The sequence below is a fragment of the Argiope bruennichi genome, chromosome 9 (assembly GCF_947563725.1).
Source record: "Argiope bruennichi chromosome 9, qqArgBrue1.1, whole genome shotgun sequence".
NCBI lineage: Eukaryota > Metazoa > Arthropoda > Arachnida > Araneae > Araneidae > Argiope > Argiope bruennichi.
In genome coordinates, this window is record NC_079159.1 from 109825748 (window position 1) to 109850101 (window position 24354).

A 24354-nucleotide genomic window follows, 5' to 3' on the forward strand; every position below is an offset into this window, starting at 1 on the left:
TTCTCTCCATGTTTTCCATTATCAGATTTAAAATGAGGAACTGCTCGCTCGGCAGGAGATCCATATAGCGGCTGGTCAGATGCAAAGGGAAATCTTCATTCTCGTTCATCTGTTCCTCTTCCTCCTCTTCCATCCAGTTTTCATCCAGGATCTGTTGGAGAGATTATTTTTGTTTATCATGCTATGTATTGTAACGAGTGCATGTAACTCATTTCTCTAAAAATAGATGATGATGAACGTTATTAAGTAACAAATTTATTAACTTTTAGGATGCTTTTAGTCTAGAACGATTAGTGGTACAGCTCGTAATTCAGCTGGTTGCGCCACCCGTTTCCGAAGTGTTATGGAATTTGCAACTGATCGCACAACTTAAGCTTAACTGCTTGTTTCATACCAGAAAAGAGGGTCGATCTTTAGTCAGTTGGACCGATTGCTATGTTCCAGAGATGCTACAAAAATTCATTCAAACTTATTCAAAATGACATCAGGTATCGCTTATTTTTTCATCCTTAGTTTTAGAATTTTTTCATGTTTTTGCTAGGAGACATTCGGAATGGAAAGCAGACGAACCATTTTACACTTTCGTTATTGAATGATATTAAGTAAAGTAAGGAATTCAATAGGTAACTTTGAAAAATTCAATAAATTATTTGAAACCTATATGTGAAATGATAATTTAAAAACAATATAACTGAAGCGTAATAATCATAGCCTTGCAAATAGTACTAACACTACAATAAAATCAAGCTGATATACTAGGGAAAGTCCAAAAGTAAAGGGACTTTTGCAATTTGTCTTTCCGGGTTTGGTAACATTGCTAGTGTCCAGTACTGAATTAGTATAGTCGACACCACTAGTGGCAGCAGCAGAGTGTAGTAGTTATCGTAATGTTGGAGTGTATCTGACCGTTAAATACGGAAAGTTCCGTTGTCGATCTGCACCAAGGAGAAAATGAAAGCAGTAATTTGATTTTGTTGGTGGAAAGTGTTAAACCTGCGAAAATTATACATCGAATGCAAGCGCAGTATGACAGCTGTTTATCGCGAAGCGAAATCTACGAATGGATAGAGCCACGACCTCCGTAATACGGAGGTCGTGATAGAGCGCTTCAAAGGAAGAACTTCCTTATTTGAAGACGGAGGATTGGGCAAGCCATTGGCGACAACTACTGAGGACAATTTGAAAGTCGTTGAGGGTATTGGCAATGGAAAACAGACGAATCAATACGTCGTGGAAAACTACAAAACGATGTCATCTTGTAGCAAGATAATGCTCGCCCACATTGTCCAACAAAACAATAAAAGAATTGAGGTTTGGAGTACTGGAACACCAGCCATACAGTTCAGACCTGGCTCCAAGCGATTTTCATATGTTTGGATTACTGAAGAAAACACTAAGGGCAATATTATTCGCAATTGATGAAGAAGTTATCGATGCGATGCAAAATTGTTAACAGATACAACCGATAAACTTTTTTTTTCCCTCACGGAACCAAAAAACTTGTGAAATTTCGGGAAAAGTGCGCTGAAGTCCGGGTGGTTATATAGAAAAATAATGTATGTTTCAATTTTTTATCATTAGAATACATACACTTTTCGCAAATGTCCCTTTACTTTTTGACTCTCTCTCGTATATATGTATCTTAAATATGACGTGAAATATGTCACAACTAGGTGATGTAGAAATTCAGAATAACTGTTACCAATAGTTTTTAAATTCTCTTGCTGCCCTATATTGTTCCATTTTTTAGCCGCCATTACTTTTACGCTGGAATTTAACTGCAATAATAATAATAATATCACAAGAACCACAGTTTTTTAAATCGAGGAATATTTTTCTTTCTGTAGCCGCGGACTTCAGCAGCCATACAAAAAATTAGAAAGCCCCTTGCAGCTCAGAAGTGAGGTTGTATGTTTCTAACAGAATTTATTGCTATTTTATTTATTCGATTAAGGAAAAATGCGGAAAGCTCTAGCAATTTTCTGCGCTAGCAAATACTTCTCTCTCTCTCTCTCTCTCTCTCTTTTCCACATATATCCATACATTCTAGAAAATGTACTGTCTAATTTGTAAGGGACCCATTCGCCTTCGTTAAGTTGGTACACTGCCTAGTCCTCCGCTGGTAGAACTCCTTTTTCACAAATGTTGCAGTCCAAGAGCATTCGATAATGCGCTTGGATTGCAACATTTGTGGAAGAAGAAGTTGTTGTTTCTTATGGCACTTGCCACGGACAAGCCCGCTGTTCAAAGAAGCCAATTTAAGCCTAAGGGGGAGCGCCTCTTGTTTTTATCGTAGAGCCAACTTGGGCAAAGAGTACGACTTGACTACTCACGCATCACTCATTCGCTTGCACAACCCCTTTTTAGAGGAGGGCACATTCACACATAGAACAGGAAGCAGATTTTGGAAGACAAAGCATTCCAAATTAACAAAGACTAAAAATTTAAAAGATTATATATTTAAATTCTCTAATGAAATTAGAAATTTATTAATTTAAATCTATAATTACTTCATTATGTTGTTTAACTTAGTTAATATCTTGCTTTGGGGATGGACATCAGTTTGCATAGAAAAGAGCAGACTAAAATAAATTTTAGTCCTTATTTTAACAACAAAATCTTCACAGCAGTTCCTTTAAAAATACATAAAGTAAATATTTTCCCATAAAAGACGGATTAAAATCTATTTTAATGGGTCTTATGAGTTTATCGTCAATATGATAACCTAAGCAAGTAAACGAAGTAGTTTTTTCAACAATCCCATTACTAATTTGTTTACTTTTTTCTTTTGTTGAATTGTACATATGCTTTTTTAATTAATTCTTAACGATGTGAAGGGACACATTAAAGTAAATTTCAACAAAAATAAGTTACATTCAAGGAGACAATACTGTCCCGTATCCCTCTTAAATCTTATACCAAATTTGGAAAATTACACTTGAGAAAGTTCATTCATGTTTGAGGACTTTAGCTGTGGGAACAGGAACCTAGTAACTTAGCTAGAATACTGAAAGTAAATTCTGAAGAAATCAGCAAAAAGCAAGTACTTAAAAAAAGAAGAAGCAAAAAGGACATAAGCCTCTTATAGCTTCATTACTGGTAGTATTCTCTCTGACAAACTATCAATTCCTTACAAAAATCCCCTATTTTTCTCAATGATCAATAATGTTCCAAAATATCAGGGAAGATTTAAAATCAGACAAAAATATTAGATTAAAATGAAAAATTATGAAATAAAGAAAAACTATTTCGGGAAGATTAAGAAATAATAAAATCAAAAATTCGTTCATTAAGAAATAAAAAGAGGAAAATGATCTTTTCGAAATTCGTTTTTAAAAATATCGCTATAATTTTCCTATTATTATCCAAAATAATTTTACTAAAAAATTATTTTTATATTTTAATTTAATTTTCAAATAAATATTTATCTGTTAATTATTTTTAATTATCTTAAAATTTGTGTAGTAAATGCACAATTCAAAACAAACAAAAAATATTACTCGAAGACTTGCAAACGGATTTACTCTATTGGATTCTTTTCAGTTACTATATTGGCAACAATTCATAGAATCCTAGAAGTAGATTTCGACCTAAAAATGCCTCTGTGAATCCAATGTCATAAAATATTTTAGTAATGTAATAAAAATCAATAAAACTTATCAAAGAAAGAAAATTCTAATAAGTTAAATTTTAGAGACTTAATATGCATTAATAGGAAGCACTAAAAAATTAAAGAAGGTGAAATAGAATTTATAGTAAAAAAACCCAAGAAAATCAAACATTTTTAAAAATCAACATTTAAAAGATACATTAACTCTACCTTTTATATCACAAAATTTATCTTGACAGATTGAAAGGCAAAGGTAGATAGATTTTTTTATCATCTGAGTTGTTTTCAAATTCGTTTCTATCTTTAAACACAAACAATAAAATATTACATCTTGTAGAACTCATAGATAATGACTTCATTGCTATCACAGAATGCAGCATTTATTGCGGAATAAATAATATTAAGGGAATATATAAATATCTCTATATAAAAAACGCTAACGAACATGACAAAGAAATCGCTCTTAATACTCTCTGACTACATATGGCGAACAGCTGCTAAATTGTTTGTCTCCAAAATTTTTAATTAAATATTTTATGTAACTACGTCTGATTAACTAATTTTCAACAAAATATTTTCAAACTTCAAATTTTGATGGATCTATGATTCTTACTTAGAAGCCTTGAGCTGTTCTGTTCATTTTACCGTACATTTCCCTAATTTTTTTTTTTTTTTTTTTTTGTCAGATTTCCTAAAGTTCGTAAAAAATGGATACACTTGAAAAATAACTAATTTCTAACCTAAAACAATGTAAAATCTAGCATTTTTTCTTCATATTAATAATATTCTAAATATAAATTTATCTTTTTTTATAAATTCTCCCCAGATTTAAGAAAATGCATTGCTTGCTTTCCTGAAATCTCCTTTGTCAGTGTTGGTTCATGTTAAGAACAGAATAGTAATTCGGATTGCAAAACTCAAACGAAAAAATATCTGCAATTTTAATTTGGCTTTTATCAACTACTTAGGTCTTCTTTCAGAATTCTTTATTATTATTTCTGTTCGTGATACGTTTAATATTCGCTCAGAATTCTTATGTTTCTTCTTAAAAAATATGCTTAAAACATTTTTTTTTTTTTTTTTTTGCAACTGATTAAATATAGAAAAAATATTCATGCCGTAGAAATATTTATATAATTGAAAAGATTTTTTTTTTTAATTTTAAGATGATGTAAAGATGATTATTTTTTATTGTAATGTCTTCGAAAGTTATCACAGGGAAAATGTCAAAATTTTATTTAATCTTTAATTAAGATTTCAAAAAAAAATAACAGCGGAAGTAATAAACTTCAAAGTATACATGTGCCAAGTTTGGTAGCTCTAAGATAAACAGTCTAGACTGCGGAGCGCTAATGCACATTCACCTTGCACATTGTACATTGTAATAATTACAATACACATTGTAATAATTGTAATGCAAATTATATAAATTGTAATGCATTGTAATGCAAATGTAAAGAAATACTTTTCACGGCTGCACTTATTTAATCATTCGCAAATTAATGGAGCTGCAAAATATTATAAGAAATGCTTTGGAAAGAACTTGTCGTATCACCAAAAATTCCATATGGTCAGAGAAAAGAAATCAAGAAATGGGCTTCATGCAAAAACTATAATTCAACTCGAAATTAAGTTAACCATTGTCAGATGGTTAATCACTATGACTGACCTATGGAAATTGATGACCATATCTTCCAAAAATATTATTTAACAAAAATGGCTTTTACATCTTTTTAAAATTAAAAAATTATATTCTTAATGCTTTTAAATTCATTTCAAATACAGAAAGATTTCTCCTGAACACACTTTGCTCAAAATTTGATAGATATTTAGTGTAAATTAAATTAATCTTTTTATTTTAAATGTAAATTAAATTAAATTTAGTGTAAATTAATTTTAAATTACATTCGTCTAATTTAAAACGTTTTTCAGTTATCTTTGGCACAGACAGGGAGATAAGTATTATCCAAAAATGTGTTTTTCGAACTCAGAGAGATCTAAAATGCGAAAATTCGTCAAAATCTCAGAGTTTGTTTTGATGATTACAATATTTTCTCTGTACATCGTGTACGAGAAAATAAAAAAACAATATTGTTGAAGCAATAAAATTAGCTTGACTTTCAATATATCAGAAATAACTACTGTAACGAATAGAGTTTGAAACATTTTGAAAACTTATTTAAAATTAAACAAAAAGTCACATGGATATAAAATTAGCGTCATTGGAAAGCTTACTTTTTATATTTTAATAAAAAGAAAACTATTATTTTTGTGTGGCAATACATAATGAAATTACAGCATAAAAAGTTTAAAATTTTGACTCATTTTAATCATTCAAAATTCTAAAAAACATTTTTTTTTTAAAAAAAAAATTTTTTTAATGAGTATTTACTATTCTAGAAATTTCATGCTTATAGACCTTATGCTTTGAGAGATTTTTTAATGAGTGATTCCAGATGCGGTGGCAGACATTTGCCAAAGAGGAGGCAAGACAAAACCGACAGGGGGGCAAGCACAATATCTCTCATTTGGTTTCAAAATAACTCATAATAATTAATTTTACATTTAATTAAAGAAAATCAAGTATTATTTAGCTTCTTTTTTTATTCAGATACTGGTCCTTTCTTTCACTGTTAAAATTTTACAAAGGAAATTGTAAAAAAATATTCTCAGTTTCTTTTAATGACCATCAAAAAATTGTCAATATTTGAGTCTATTTCATTATGAGACTGTTGAGATTTGATTTCTCTGATATCTAAAATTAGAAAAAAATATGTTTTATTCCTTTCTAGATTGCAGAATATAGATAGAAACAGAGATTGCGCCAGAATGACATGTCATGCTAAATGAACAAATGCATGCTCTTATTTTATATCAGAAGCTATATAAAATAAATGTTCAAAGAAGAAGTTTTATAAAAGAAACTTTTTCAAAAATCTAAAATAAGATAATAAAAAAATTCGTTGTTTTCATCAAAAATCGATTTTCAGCGTAGTTCCCCCTACCTAAAATATTTGTTAAATCAGGATTGCAGCAACGAGCAGGAATTCAAATGTGTTTCGAATCCGAGGAGAATAAGTGCGCAACAAAAATACAATAAATTACATTTAATGCAACAAAAAATTTATTATAGTTCTGACACGATCAATATAGAATGCGGAAAAGATACAATGATATCGTTTCTTAAGAATACTGGAGACAATATTTTGTAAATATATGTACAAATTTACTATTTTATGTAAGATGTGAAAAATGTTCGAAAAATGGAAATTGAATGGATGTTGAAAAAAGGGTCTGCTTAAAGATTAGATCCCCCATGCATTTATTTTTCAATATATATTTAGGCTTAAAAAAAACCAATGAATTTTACTAAGAAACAATTAGATTTTGAATATGAATTCCCCTATCTTCATTTTTAGAAATGCGTTCTTATGACTAAGTACTTTCTTAATTTAAAGTTATTGCAAACTAACATTCCTCCCAAAAAGTGAGTTTTATCCCCTCAATTGCATGTATTGGCTTTTCTTAACCCCTTCGTCAATATAGGTCAAGTCATATATAGGTCAACTACATAATAGTCAATCTATTTGACTATAAAATGTTCAGAACGATTAGTAATGGAGTGTTTGGAAGAAATTTTATTGTTTTTTTTATCGATAATTGAAAAAAAAAATCTTCATGATAATAATAATATCCACTTACGAAGTTTGAAAAGTAGATTTTGGTTACACATGCGAAATTACAAGAAAACAGAATAGCATTTTGTGAAGGTGGGTTTACATTCGGCCAGTAGGCAACTCATGCGTTGAAAGGTTGAAATATGTTGTTCAGTCCATGGCAAGTACTTGGTCCAACGGACAACAACATGCAGCTGTAATGTATTTTTTTCTTATTGCGCATGCGTTTGTAGAATTTTTTGTTTGTTTGTTTAAAAATTGATCATTATCATAGATAAATTTCAATATTTTTTGCTCTTTGCTCTGTTTTCCTTCGTTTTAATACGATACACAGTGTAAAAGAAAAATGCAGGGACGCTAAAACGGTAATTTATAGCAAAGCATGGAATGCCTGAATTTTTTCCTATGAAATTGTGACAAACATAAATCAGCCCCTTTCTACGCATGCGCTGCCTATTGGCCGTCTTATAACTGGTCTAATGCAAACCTGGTATGAGAAAAAATTTAATATTCACTCTGTTTTCTTGAAGTACGAATGGATTAACTTTTAAAAAATAAAAAAGGCTTGTTTTTCATCGCTCATTCAATTTCTGAAGATAATACAAAATTGATTCAGTATTAGAACTCTGAATCTTTATTTTCATAAAAGTTAGACATTATTCACTTTCAAAATAGTTTATAAGTAACTGTGCGATATAATGTAATCATTTCTAATTCGCCGGTGACGTAATATAAGGAAAATAACAGATGTGGTAAAAGCAGATGATTTGCAATCACATCGATTAATTTTAATTTTTCATTAGAAATTAATGTCTATGTTAATAATCTCAACATCGTTTTAACCTGTCGAATCAACCAAATTGCGAAACATGCCACTCTTTGAATAATTTGGATCACATCTTACTGCACTGCCAAAAGCACTCCCTCAAGCATCAGACATTGCCTCTGGTCGAAGTTGGGCCTCAACTCTCTTTCAACCTGTAATTTTAAACAATTCACGAGCAAAGTATTTGCAGATAAACTGTCTCTCCATATTTTCTTTCATTACTTGGAATTTCTTGACATTTATTAATTGGAGATATTGTTGAAAGCTGGGATGATAGCCTTTGTAGCTAAAAATCCCTTAATCCTCCTCATTCAAACAAGCAAAACAAAATCTCAACATTGTGATAAGAATTTTATCAAATATGATTAAATGATCACCTCCTTCAAAGTTGTGAAACAACTGTTGAACATCGCAAAAGATTTTGTGAAAAATGCGACTTATACCTGTGGTGAAGTTTTACTGATGGTAAATATTAGCTGGTGTGCCGCCATATGCCAGTATTCTATGAAGAGGATAATGATAAAATATTGATACTTTTTGCGGTTACCATATTCTTTAGTTTCCTGTCAATTCCTTTGGGCATTACAATGAAGACTTTACATTATTCAAGTCGGTATGTTACAATGTCTATGCAATATGACCTTCAAGCCGACGACATTGGAATTTTTCTTCTTGGTTTCGGAACTGGTCTTATCATGATTTCATGCATTGCTTACACATATGTAAGTCGTGAAAGTATCATAGGTTCTATATAAAGTGACGGAACGAGAAATAATTATTCTGTAATATAGATAATATAAGAGCAACTATCGATAATAAGAGTATGGTTTTTGTATATACGTGTGTAATGATGATAAATAAGTTGGATCAAACAGCGGCATGTTGTTGTTTTTTCAACTAATAAGGATACAACGGTATGGATTTTTAAGAAATTCTCCTCTGAAATGCATTGTTCATAATAAACGTTAAAAGATCCAAAAAATGGCCAAATGGAGTCGCGCAATCATCATCATTCAATCATTGACGACAACGAATTATCGCCAATCCCACACAGTCAATTGCTGTTGTTTCTAATGGCACTTGTCCTAGACAAGCCCATTGACTTTAAATCCTTTGCGGATAAAGCCAACAACTTAGCTACACACGTGTCACAACCCTATTTTACGGGCGGACTTCATTCATTCACCACAGATCGTAATTTAGACCTGAATCAGAGAACGATCACCCCTGATCCAGTACCCCCAGTGGTATTACTCTCGACATGGAGGACTTTGTGACCACGACAGATTTAACGCGCGTCAGCCACCAAGCACGCGGGGAGTCTTTGACCGGCGGGGTTCGAACTCGCAACCCAAGAGATGCGAATCCAATGCCCTACCAACCAGGCTATCCCGGCCACACAGTTATTTAATAAGTACCAATATAAAATTCAAAATCAGTTTTTTTTTAATAATTATATACAATTCTCATTTGCCCTATTTAAATATTGTTATTTTAATTAATTATTAGTGTGCAAAGTGTACTAAGAATAAAAGATGACAATGTGCTCTCTAATAGCAGAAAAAAAATAGAGTAATACTTCAGATTAGTATTCAATTTCTCACCAAACACAATAGAATCGTGCCAATCTACCAAAAACTTGCCAAACTTCGGATTGATGGTAATAGTTACAATACATGGCCAGAAATATATAGTTTAGGATTGCATTAAAAATTATCAAAATTACATATTTGGCGAAAAATTGTCCTCAAAAGTTCGACATTGGTATTAATTCAAAGAGCATTAAGTCCGACTTCCCCTTTGGTGTTTTTGACTTTCTAAAGTAAACTATATTTGAAATCTAATTCACTCAAAGATCATTTGACTATTCTTACTTCCGTTGGCAAAATTTATATAATTTTGTAAAGTAATATGTATTTAAAAATTGCTTCAAAAGCGTCTGTGAATTTTTATAGAATAATTCATGAGTTTAATGATTGTTTTGATGTGATGAGTATACAGGTTGTTTTATTTTGGATACAGGTATGAAAGCTACTTGAGTGAATATTCGAAACCAAATCTGGATTATAAATGGTTGAACATACTTTGAAAAAGGTTATTAAAAATGCATTAATTGTCTTATGGTAGATGCAAAAGGTAAAAACCAAACTGGTATTTTTCCGTTAGCCGGCGCCAGCGAAAAATCGCCAAATAATGTAGAATTCCGCCAAATGTCTTACGCCAAATTCGCATTTGGTTCACAATTGGCGACATTTGCGTCCGGCTAACGGAAAAGTACCAAACTAAACAATGGCAAGAATAATCATTTCTAGAGTGTTTGTGACCCATTTAATGTCAAATTAATGTCTGGTAGAATTAAAAATATATACAAATGTTATGTTTTTGTCTTTATATGTTTCGTAATCATCATTTAGAAATAGTCAATAGTTTAAGTACAAATACTTTTATTGGTGCATTGAAACGATTTATCTCTTAGAGATAGACCAACTGACATTTTCAATGATAACGGAACAAATTTTGTAGGATTCACCAATGAATGACCCAAAATTTTAAAAACTTTATTTAATAAAAAAATGTAGAAAAATTAGAGGAATCTCTTGATCCAGAGAATATTAAATGGCATTTTAACCCTCTGGTCGCACTTGACTTTGCTGGTTTATGGGAAGCAGGGGTTAAATCGTTGAATTTTCATCTTAAGAGGGTCGTAGGAAATAATATCCTTACTCATGAGGAATTTTATACTCTGATTTCTTAGGTAGAAACTGTGCTGAATTCACGTCTTCTGTGCCGTGATGATGATTTGGCACTTAAACCAAAACATTTTTTGGCTATCTCATCATTAACATCTTTGCTTGAATATGATTTGGTAGAAATTCCAATCAGTAAATTTAGTAGAGGGTAATGAGTGAAAAAACTCGCACAAACATTTTGGAGATAATGGTCGTCAGATTATTTGAATAGTCTCCAATCGAACCCGAAATGGTGTAATGGTGAAAGAGTGAAGAAATTCAAAGTGAATGAAATAGTTTTGGTAGAGGATTATCATAATTTAAAATTAAAATGGAATCTTGCAAAAATTATCTACATAAAAAGTTAGTTTAAATGTTTCCACTTTATATTGAACGTACAGTAGCTATTTATATTACCTTAGTGCATTAAAAAATAATTAGGTATGATGCATTGTTCAATGCATTGGTTTTTGTCAATAAACTCAACTAAAATTTATTATTGTGTACTAATATTAGTACGTTGAAAAATTTATAAATCTGTCGGGCAGTCGGTATGTTAAGTGTTATGCCTGGCCACCATTATTTTCATAGCTCTGCAGTCGCTGCCGGATCTTTGTATATGTGATGCCAGGAAAAAAGGGTAGAGTTGGAAGGAGAGAGCAGCTTGGAGGTAAACAAATGTGAAGAAATTACCATTCCTTTGCTGTGTATTTATTATTAACTACGACCATGAAGTTCCATACAGAGTTTCGACAAAGGTGAAAAATCTTAGCGACCTGTGTTTCAAGCAAAACAGCATTCAATTCCCAGAATACAATCTAAGAAAATGCATTGCCCTATACTCTCCGTGTATGTGGTGGCTGGCACACGCATAAATCACAAAGTCCTCCCTGTCGAGAGTAATACTGGATCAGGGGTGATCGCTCTCTAATTCAGGTCTAAATTACGATCTGTGGATGAGTGAATGAAATGCATGAATGAAGTCCACCCCGTAAAAAGGGTTGTGACGTGTGTGTATCTAAGTTGTACTCTTGGCCCTAGATGACGCAACTGAAAATACAAGAGATGCACCCTTGGCTTAAAATCAATGATTGTCTATGACGAGTGCCATTAGAAACAACAACAGAACGTTGCTGTTAACTTCCTTCCAAGTTCACACATCGTTGAGTAATCATTCGATTAGTGGCATTTGTTTTTAAATGTATATAGATAGATAATTAAATAGAAGTAAATATTTAAAAAATAAATGTATCTTTAATATATGTTTTGAAATAAAACAATAAAGGCTTCTGATTTTCGGGATGTTGTTTTAGACTGCTGTAAAATTAATTTAACTACGGTATCGCAAAAACTTCCTTTTGCGACATCTCATCCAGGCTATAATTTCAGGCAATAATTTTTTTAATCTATTTCTGTTTGGAAGATTTTGTTACTAGAAAATAAGCTTAATTCTTTTCTTTAAAAAAATTATAAAAGATGAAACATTAATAAACGAAAGAAAATTCATTTTAAAATAGTTTTAAAAGTTTATTTATTTTAATTTGATTAATATCCCTTTCTAAAACTATCCCCAAGAATTATTTTTGAACGCTTCTCTTAGGTTTGAATCAGAGTCTGATAGTGAAGACAACACCTGAGAGCGCCATTTTTCCAAATTTTCACACCACACCAGTAAAAGAAAATCTGACTCCGCGTAGTACACAAAACTTATTTTGGTAGAATTCGATTCTGAAACATAACCCGAAGCGGAAACTCGACCACCAGTCCATTTTGATCCCAAGTTATGGAATGGATTTTAATGAAATATTTTCAGTCAGTTGATTTTGTTTACAAGCACTGAAATACCTTGTTTATCCTTAGAAATGGTGCCACTTCATTTGCAGTTCAAATAGAGCTAGTATAAATCCAGCGGCAGTGGTCTCTGGAAAACTCATTCGCATTCTCTCTAATAAAGATATTATCTCAGTGAATGTTTTGCATGGCATTGGCGTAGTATAGTTACAAAATATTAACATTTGGCATGAATTTAGCATTTTTAATGAATGTATCGTATGATCTTGGGCGAGTGTTTTGGCATTTAATCTCTGTCATGCGGTCAAAAGTATTCAAAAATCGAATTTAGGTTTCAGACGCAAATCAATCGATTCAATCAAAAATTTGATATGAAACTACGCTTAAAATCGCCAAATCATGTACCAGATTTGATATATTTGAGTCATTGCGCTTTTAAGTTATCGCGCTGAATTACCCCATAGTTTGATTTGGTTCAAAATCTGACAGGTCTCTACATCTCTATGCTATAGATATTAAATTTGTATACAGAATTTTATCTATATAGATTTCTTCGTTTTCCAGTTGTCGCGCTAACTTACATTCAAACAGCCAGACGGATAAATTTTATTTGAACGGATTTCGTTCAAAATTTGACAGAAATCTGCAAATTTGATCTTAAACTTGTACATCAAATTTCATCCGTCTAGCTCAAAGCCTTTTTGAGTTATCTTTGTCACAGACAGACAGACGGACATTTTCGAAAAATGTGTTTTAGGAACTCAAGAAGGTCTAAAATATGAAGGTTCATAAAAATCTCGAATTCGAATTTTTTGACTATTATTATATTTTTTATATATTTCGTATACACGAAAGAAAACAAACCGATAATTCCTGAGTGTACATTTTATTGAAATCATCATACCTTATTTGATAAGTTAAGTTATTTTATTGAATTATTTATTTTCTCGCTGAAATTAATAAGATATTAGAATTTTCCGATTTAGTTATTACCATAATCGTGACTCATGCCAACGAATGCCAATGATTCTAATTCCGTCATTCATTCATCTGAATAAAGGAAGTAAATGTAGTTCAGACTTCAAAACAAACGCGCAGAGAACGAACACAGTAAACAAAAGGCAATCGATTCCAATTTCATGATGGGTAATAAAAATAAAAGAGTAAACAATAACAATGAAATCGTGGAAATGCTTACTTCTGGATCAACGAAGAGTAGTGCCAGGGCAGCCAGGGAGAGGGCAAGGGCCACCAATCGTTTTAGGTATTGGGGATCCAGAGGCATTGCTGTTCCTCCGCTCGCCGACACGTCACTCCATACCAAACGATTATGATCCGCGCGGACTGAATAAACACGGCGGATGCCGACTGATTTAATGTTCTTTACTTTAGTGGATTGGGAGACTCGGCTACCTTCTTTTACTCGCGCATTTTTTGTATAATTGTCAGCTGATGGTATATCACACTTGTTAGATAATGATGAACATAATTAGCGTTTAATGTATATGTAAAAAATGAGTGAAAATAAACCTCCCAGACGTGTAGGATAAAAACAAGTGAAATGCACTTTATCTTTAAAGCGAAAAGTTGCTTTTCACCCTTTGACTGTATTGTATAAAATCTCCGATGGAAATTTTTTTTTTATCTCCGTTGCTAAGTTAGAAGATAAGTTTTTTTTTTTTTTTTAATGCAATATCATTTCTTCTTTTCTGCTGCTAATATTTGAAATGTTTCTTCTAAAATCAAAAAAAAAAAAAAATTAAAAAGATACAATTCGGTTTTAACGGCGACAAAAAGCACCAAGAAAAAATTTCGCCAAATTATAACAATATATTCAAGTGCATTATTATTTATTATGAAAAATTTTGAATGTGAGAATCACATGCTATATAGTTTGATGATTGAAATCGCCATATTGGCGAAATTTTTTTCTTGCCGCTTTTTGATCGAAGTTACAACCGACAAGTACTTTTAAAAACAATTTAAAAAGCTATTTTTAAAAACTAAATTAATTTCTATTCTTTAAAACACAATTTTCTCTCTCCATTAATTGTTTTGTGAATTGCACTTGTGTTGGTGAAAGTTAAATTTTGAAGTAGAATTGTTATGTATTTGGTTTACAAATAAATATATTCAGATTATTGAATCATTACAACAAGCTTTTTACCCATGAGTATTTTTAATTTAGTTTCTGATGGCATTTTATTTCCATTATCTACAAAATTTATTCATGAAGGCCATCGACAGTTGCTCTGGATAATTTCTCGACATTTCAGTTTTGGAAGAATACATCTTCTCTTAACTAAAAGAAAATGATTGATTAAATCCTAAAATAACCATTTTTAGGAGTTTGAGAGAGTAGGATCATAAGCAGGGAAATACTGAGAGACAGTTTTGGGAAAACTTGATTGAAGTATCCTTGAAATGTTCTAAAAAGAATTTAGTTTTAAGATCATTGTGCAAAACCTTACGTTTAACATACTATGGAAGATTTATGATTCATATTTTCTTATTTTAAAACACATTTTCCTTGATTTCATGATGGTCATTGGTCCACGAATGTACCAATAACCTTGACCACTAGTGTGCTCTTTCGTGCCAGAAGATGGGGCAGCTGGATTTTCGTTACTCGGCCTTTATTTGTAATCTCTTTGATGTGGTATCGAAAATTAATTTTAAATCTAGCAAGAACACCAGACACTTGTATTCGTTAATCCAAGAGACTGACTGTCAAAATATTTGGATTTTCTTTAATATTGACATATACTATTTTTTAATGATAAAGATTCCTGCATATTTATTTTGGATCCCGAGGTGATAAGAGCATAATTGTAGTACATGGCTTTATAGACTTATCATGGACTAAAGTGTTTAACCCTTAACTGGGGACGTGTTGTCTGTGAGACTGCTAGCGATGGATTTTTGTCTACCCCAATTCTATTTTTAGCTCAATTGAATGGGTTGACAATGTAGCTTCCTGTTTTGTGACCTTCAATACACGTGCACTTTTTCAACCGATTTCAGCGGATGCTTTTAAAAATAATTCAGTTATTTCTTTGAGCGCGGTCTCTAAGACCGCACCTCCCTGTTAGTGTCCCAGTAATAAACAAGGCTTAGCAGAGAGCGCTAAAACTTGGCCTCCGAAATATCATCCAATTTACTGATCCTATTATGAAGCAGTGCTCCAGACACTTTTAAATGAAGTAGAAAGTGATGTTAGTGATAAGGATAATTGTACAGAAGAGTTTTTCGATGAAAGTTCGCATTCAACTGATCCTGATATGTATATTCAAACATAATTAATTTTTATTGTGATAATGTATTTTGAAAAATTTATAAAATATATTAATATACCAAGAGAATATATACAGATTTTATAGGTTGATTTTTATACTAGTTTTTAATCTGTATGTTTAAAATGCCCTGGGAAACCGTGCTATGAAAGTCACACAAGCCGATAAAAAAAGGGCCAATTTTACCCATTGTCAATTTTTTTTTATTTTTCATATAATTGTTTAATTTTGCATTATATAATCTTCTATATTCCTTCATATACTGTAAAAATAAATATGATTTAAAAAGTAAAACGTAATATGTTTTTCAAGAATATTATTTATTGTAACATGTAATTTGAGATGAAAATATATGTTCCGACACATTTACTTTTTTCAATGATAATTTATTTTGAAAAATTTCTAAAACATATCTATATATCAGAAAAAATATCTGCAAAATATATTGGCAGTTTTTCATACTAATACATTCATTAGAAAATTTAATTTGAGTGTAAATGAAATGCGGTCTCGTAGACCACACCTCCCCAGTAAAGTACGAGTTGAAAGGTGAGGACAAGGATAACCCACTTTCTCTGTTAGTCACTGCTTCTGTTAATTTTTAGGAAAAGATTGCACTTTCTATTTTTTCTATAAAGATTAAGAGAATCGAGTTACGGCTTGAATAATTTTGATTCCTTTAGCCGAAAAACCAAGTCTCATGATGTAGAATACCAGGCCATTGTATCAAATTTGATCAAAGGCTTTGGCCATGTCTAGAAAAAGTGGAAAAAAGGAGGAATTTTTTCAAATTTCGAAAAACAATCTAATATATATATTTGTTTTTGAATCTTTATTGGTTGATATTACTCTGCTCAATGGATTTTTACGGGTCCTTATGAATCTCCTTCTTTCAGATTCAAATATAAAGAATTTCAGCAATTATAACTGCAAAAAGGAAAGAATTGAATGTCAGAGCTCTGCTGCGACTTTTGGCACTGTGGCGGATGCACAATAGTCTTCATTACAAACAACACAAGCGTCGTGGCATCATGCAAGTACAAATCGTGGTCGGCGTTGCGTTCAGAGAGAGAAGCGTCATTATTTTTGTTATCACCAAGGAAGCCAAAAAAGCTTATTTATAAGGCAGCTTCTCATTACCATGTCTGAGGTGTCTTATTATGGGAGTTTAACTAATTTTAATATTCACGATTATTGACATCTGAAGAGAGGATAGAATAAATTATTTTAATTATAAAAAAATAACCCTAAAAGGATTGATCTCCCAAAAACTTTCTTGTATACTTTCTTATAACGATGTTATCCCAGGGAAAGCTTTGCATGGCATTGGCGTACTCTAGTTACGAAACAGTAATCTTTGGTGAGTATTTAGCATTTTTACTGATTCCATCACGGGACCCTTGGCGAATGTTTTTGCCTATTGATCCTTGTATCCTTGTATTGGTTTGATCCTTGGATGGGTTTATAGAAGTATGGGTATAAGTATAGAAAAATCGAATTTCGGTTTTAGACGCGTTTTTCCTACTCGATTGAAACAAAAATGTAACCCAAACCTACACTTAAAGTCACAAAAGACCCTCTAGTTTCACATCCAAATGTAATATTAAGTTTTTAAATTATTGAGTTTATATGTTTCTGAAAGTGCAGACAGACAAACGATCCCCCCTGAGTTGGATTTGGTTCAAAATTTGGTAGGTGTCTATACAAAAGATGTTAAATCTGCGTATCGCATTTTACCCACCTAGCTCTCTTCGTTAATTCGTATTCGATCAGCCGGACAGACAGATTTCCTCGGAATGACAGAAATCTATAAATTTGATGTAAAGCCCGCATACCAAATTTCATCTAGCTCAAAGCGTTTTTGAGTTATCTTTGTCACAGAGAGATAGACAGACAGATGGACATTTTCCAAAAATGTGTTTTTTGAACTCAGGGTGGTCTAAAACCTGTAGATTTGTCAAAATCCCGAATTCGAATTTTTTGGCGATTGCAATACTTTCTCTCTTCTTCGTATACAGGAAAGTAGAAAAAAGATACCATGACTTTGATTGCAACAGAATTGGTAATCTAGTAGTTTCACTAGTGCATTGAAAATAAGAATTCTTGGTAATTTTACAGAACTACGAAAAGCAAGAAGCTAAAAGAAGCATTAACCACTAGTAATAGTCTCTTTTATTATCAATTCGACAGAAAAATTCCTCTAATTTTTTCTATTTCTCAGCACCATTTCGTTGGATTGACAAAAACTTTATATTACATCAAAAAAATTTGAAAAAGATATGCACGATTACAAAAATTTCGAGCAGACTAATTTTTTCAAATTAATAAATTTAAAAATTATTTCATTAATAAAAGAAAAAAAATTCCAAAATTTACGTTAAAGATTCTTTTATTCTTATTATTCAAAATAACCTTATTTGAAGAAAATTAAATTCATATTTTATTTTAAAACTTTAAGTCAATAGTTATTTGACAATATTCCAATTTTTATCAATTCTTCCAGTCGTTTACCACTCAATTTATCATTTTTATAGTTGAACTTTTCATGCTTTTTATTTCCTTTCTTTTTTATTTTTAAATTTCTCTCTCTTTTTTTTATTTTTTAATATCATTTTAATCATCCTATTTTAAATGTATTTTTGCTTTCCACACTGAACATGTTCTTTGCATCCCCGGAATTTCACTCACTTCAAGCCAAAATTTTTCCATGAATGTAGTTAAAAGCCTCGGCCCGTGGCCAATGAACTGCAATAAATCTATGAACCAATGAACTTGGTTGGTAGTTATTTGGCTGTTAATTTTACTTTTCAGTTTTCTTAAAATTAGTGTAATAACCGTTTAAGGCGAAAAACACCTTCCAAGTTCAACTCGGCAAAAATTCAAACCAGAAATGTACTCAATAAAGAAACAGACTTCGCAGATAAATACCCAACAACATTGGGTATTTATACCCAACATTCAATTCAATCGATCAAAATGCAGCAGATTCCGTAACTTCTACTCCGTAAAAGAGGACATTGTAAACGGTTCTAAAATAAGGGTATTAGATAAATGCTTGCAGGAAAGCAATTTTTATTCATTAATTTTTCAAGGACTCAATAAGTATCACTCTTATTTCATGCATTTTGTTTCTGAAAAATGTGTTATTTATTTTATATTTTGAAAAAAAAATAGCATCTATATCGTGCGAGCTATTGAAAATAATTGGAGAGGATTTTGGCAACATTCAGTTCTTGTGTCTTTACTTCAGAGTTGATAATACAAGTAACTCGAAGATGAATCTTAATGCTAATACTCAAAATACTAAATTCGCTTAGTGATTTAACAATATAATTTTCCACTATTGATAACTGACATTTCAAAAGTTTAAACAAATGAATCTTATTAACCTCAATGATTTCACGCCAAAGCAATAAACAGGAGAAGAGCAGTTAAAATAAATTACATTTTTAATGCGAATTCGCTAATTGTACAGACTAACTATATGGCAAAGGATACCAACATGCTCTGATTGGTTTAAGCCTTGGCATCTTTTTGGCAATGTTTTGCACTCATAATAGTGTATTTATTTCTTATTTGGCTCAAAGCTTGCAGCTTTCATTAGTTTTATGAAAGATACGAGAGAATTTTGACATTATCTAATTTTTATTAATATAATTGTATTCTCTAAATATTTGCTTGTAATCAAACATTAATTCAAACCAAATAAATTAATAGCTAGATTGTTAGATTGTCAATAACTATATCAATCTAAATATCTATATATAATATGGCAATAATTTTAACATGAAATTAAAAAATAAATCTCTCGTGTTATTTTATTTTACATGCGTATTCAATAAGAATTATAATGATTGCTATATCGTTTAATGTCATCTAAATATCTTAATAAATATAATATATCTGCATGTAGATATTTTATGGTAATAATATTAACATGAAAATTTAATAAAAAATTGATTGAACATTTTCCGTAAAATAAAAGCTTGATTTTCAAGTCTTATTTTTATAATCCTTCACAGAAAAATTGTTACATGTGCTAATTCTTTATTTATAAAATCAGAAATACGAAAAATGGCTATATTCTCATCAATCTCAATTATTTCATGCTTGTACTTCTCTGGAAGATTTAATTTCTCCATTTTGAAAAAGAGCAGACAAAAAAGTGCGCAGAAACTGAAACCAATACTTAGGATTGCAGCAACTACAGATTAGAAAAGTCTGTGCAAAAGAAATCGACCAATCAGAGCATGGCAGTATCCTTTGCCATAGAGTTAGTCTGTTCAATTTGCGAACTCGCTTTTTTAATCTCATTTGTAAACAAAACCTCGCGATTTCAGTTGTGGGAAGAATAACAATTGAGTTTGAAAGATTAACAGTATGGGAAGTTAATCTTTTAAAATGGATCTCGAATTCTGTGAATTTTATTTCAAGGCTATTAAGAAACTTGTGGGAAATGACGGCGACAGAAACTGTGGCTTTAAATCTTTCAGAAAGTCTTTTCAGATGTTGCCTATTACCAAACAGCGATGCCAATTTAAATCGGCAAAAAATACTGAAATTGTGGATTCCTTGGACGATACACTTTATAACCGTATCGCGTGGATTTACCAGAAGAGTACTTGTCTGTCTAGTGCCATTGCTTATCATTTCAGAAAAGCTACGATGGAAAATTCCAAAATTGTTAATGAACTATTGAAGAAAAACGAACTTAGAATTTGCTCTGTGAGTACAGGTTCGCCATCGGATATCGTAGCTTTAGTTAAAGTGTTAGAGTCTGTTGTTGGAACAAATGAAGAGATTGACATTCGTGTCAGCATTATTCATTCTGATAAGAAATGGAAAATCACGTGTCTGGTAGTTCTCCTTTGTTTGGAATATTTTAAAAATGCTCTTTGGAAAATTGATTTCATCGAAGGTGATTTTCGGTTTCCTTGCAGCAATAATTTAAAACAAGCCATCAAAAATGCTGACATTGTCTCTTTAGTAAATTATCTTGGGAAATTTGAAGATGTTGAAAAAAGAATCCAAAAGAATATTGTAAGTACTTACATAGGATTTAAATTGTAAATATGTCTTTATTATCATAGTTATATATTCACCCTTCTTAAATTATAATATCAATATGGAACTCTCTCACGCGCGCGAACTGTTTTTTAAAAATTTAATTAATTTATTTATTTGCTCAGTACTTTATATCCTATTAAGTAAATCAGCTTATCATGCGTTTGTGCATTATTTTAAAACCCAATATATATTTCAAGCATTTTTAAACAAAGATAAATTGCTTGAGTCTTTAAAATCTCCTCTGACTTTAAAGCTTGTTTAACAACTGCATTTACATTGTATTCTTCTAAAAGACGGAATTGAACATCAAGATGATTTATAATCTTTGTTTTATTTAGCATTTTAAAGTTGGCAATATTAACATTATTGATGTAGAATTCTATCGAACGATCAAATATAGTGATGTATAAGCTATTAATTACGTCTAATGTACGTATATATAAATATTAGCTAATAATATTATAAACGTGAATTCTGAATATATAATAAATAAATGTTTATGATGTTCCGGTCTTCCATGTATTTAAAATAGACAGGCTGTCACATTAAATTCACAACAATTTAAACATCTAGATTTTATTTGGAATGTAAAATTTTAAGTAATGCATCTAATTTCACACGTGATGTTTCTCAGTGATCAAAAATTTGGACAATAAAACTCGTGCGAATATAAATTTTACAAAATTTAAAACAAAATAATTTATGGTGGAATAATGAACATATGAAGCTCCTTTTATGCAACTTTTATTCTCTAGTGCAGCTTGCAATGTCGGATATTCGAGTTTTTACCTAGCTAGTGAAATTTGAGCGTTAGTAATGCAATAATGGAGTTTATTACAGACACCTCTCATTCTGTGCTTTATTATTAATGTCCTGTTTCATATTCTTTACCTTAAACCGATCTCAACGCCACCTTTCACCTAGAGGCCTTTTTTTAATTAATTTTTTATTGCATCATTCAATTTCCCATGGTCTGAAATATATATCCTCCAAATATGAAGGCGTTACGTCGACCGGTTCTCTAGCCAGGGCGTCCCAAACAAGGATACTTTCATTTGAATCACTCTGTATCTATAATCACAATATATTTTGCTTTATCATAACGATATTTTTTTACGTATTCTTTTCGCAGTTTGAAAGAATTCATGAAAATCTCAAGCCAGGAGCACTACTTTTCGTCTTCGATGATTATTACAGAATGTCCAATATGAGAACTGCCGGAAATCGCAAAGGTGAAATTCCAGGATATGATCTGTTCTATGAGGCTGCTTGTGATTTGCATATGTTAAGTGTTGCCGCTGTGGTAAGGCATTTTCAACTCTACTATATGTATTTAGGTAGTAATTTGTGCAATACGGTCCTGAAGCTGTTTTGCAGAATTTGGATGAAACTTACACATAAATATCCGGGTTATTTGAATCAGAAAACTGTTGAAGCCAAGAAGCGCGTTGAAGAGCAAAGAGCACAATGTATGAAGCTGACGCGCGAGTGCTTTTTGAGGGAGCAATGCTATGCTTGGGAGGTAGAGAACTATTTTAAACCATTGCTGAAAGAAATTTCAAGCAAGAGAAAACAATTGGGGTGGAGCAAAAAAGAATCTCTGAAGAGTTTTAATTATATTAAGCGTGAAGAAAAGGAAAAGATACAGATATTGAGAGAAAAGAGAGCGATGGAGAGTCTAGAATTTCAAAAACTTGAAACATTAGAGCGTGAACTCCGGAGAGCTCAAAAGGAATATAATAACTTGCGTGAGAAGCAGAGAAAAATATATCTCGAGAAAAAGGAAAGCATAGGTGCGAGAGAGGAGATTTACCTATTCGCCATCGAAATGTTGGTGGAGCGACTCGAACAAAAATATTTAGCTAGTTCGCATTTGATTTTGGATAGGAAATCAATTAAGATGAACAAATAGAATGTAGCAAACATTTGCTGGTGCCAATAAAGTTCATTATAATGGCTTTATGTAGTTATTAATTGCTTACAATTGTTTGGAAACCAGTTGATTCAATTGGAATATTGGTTTTTGTTTTATTTCTATGAGAGTATATCCATAATACACACTTTTCCTCAAAATAATAAATATTTAATGCGTGATAATATGAAACGAAGATGGAAGTATTACTAATTTATTATTTTTCCGTAGAATTGTAATTCCAGTTTGTTTCAGTTCATGTTCCAGTGGTGGATCAGTTTGAAAAACTCTGTTTCATCAAACGCCATCGGCCCATTCGTGCAAAATTGAAAGGTCTCTGTTGGGGAATACTAGAGCACCACATCACATTAACACTTTCAAATTTTCATTTGTTTTGACTCGTGAAGTGTTTTTTTCCCTCTCTTTTTTGTTCAAAAATCTGACAACAACTTTATGCGAATTGATGGTGGTTTTGTGCAAAATATTTCGTATACTATTTTAAAATTTAGGGGAAAAATTCTTTTCATGGATACGAATTTAGATGCTGTGCGTTAACTTCTTTCACTTAATCTCAATTTTCTTTGATGCATTAATATCTAAGTAGATTCTCATTCAATCTTAGTTTGACTTTATACGCAATTAAAAATATTCTTCTCAGCTTTAGCTTATTGAAAGAACCTTTTTGTTTGAATTTGATTCATTCGATACATTTGTATTCATTTGATACATTTAGTATATAGATATCTTTTCGCACTCCAATTTCAAATTCATTCTTTTTTTATTTATTTTTTACAATAAACATAAAGAATTTTTTTTTCTTTGCTTTGCTTTTTAATCACAGATCCTAAGTTTCATTTTAATTTTGCAATTATTATATTCGACGTTTCTCTCCTTTTATGAGAAACAAAAAGAAACTCCACAACACTTCACAAAGTTAATTATTTAGAAAATTTTGCTACTTTTACAACGATATTTTTAATATTATTCTTCATACTGTTTTTGGAGATTGAGATTATTCTTTTTTTCAGATTTTATCGATTATTTCTTTCAAAGCATAATACTATTTTTCATATGATTATTCTTTTCATAAATGTGTTGATTCAAACTATTATGATAAAGAAAAAAATACAATGTTTAATGCATCTTTTTTTGTTGAAATTTTGACATCTGAAAAATTAATGTTAATAAGAATGAATTAATATTTTCCATTTTTGTTTATAATTAATTCGGATTCTACATTTCAAAATACAATGGGAATTAAATAAAAATTATCGTCTGTTGAAAAAATTACATAGTCTATTGGAAATTTTTGTAACTGTATTAGATAATAACATCATATCCATTTCGAAATCCATTGTGTATCAGCAGAAGGCACATATATGGCATCTAAGCACAATACCAGGTAATATGCAGTTAGATGTCACATGACACGTATAGTTATATTTTGTG

The 24354-nt window shown here is 31.2% G+C and overlaps 1 protein-coding gene across 1 annotated transcript in view; it reads left to right on the top strand.

Moving 5' to 3' along the window:
• Nucleotides 1–20327: 20327 nt before the first annotated feature.
• LOC129985053 (uncharacterized) overlaps nt 20328–24354 on the top strand; it is a 41646-nt gene continuing 37619 nt past the window's right edge. The window contains exons 1-2 of the mRNA XM_056094977.1: nt 20328–20966; nt 22126–22296. Of these exons, the coding sequence (XP_055950952.1) occupies nt 20328–20966; nt 22126–22296 (810 nt within the window). The remainder of the gene's footprint in view (nt 20967–22125; nt 22297–24354) is intronic.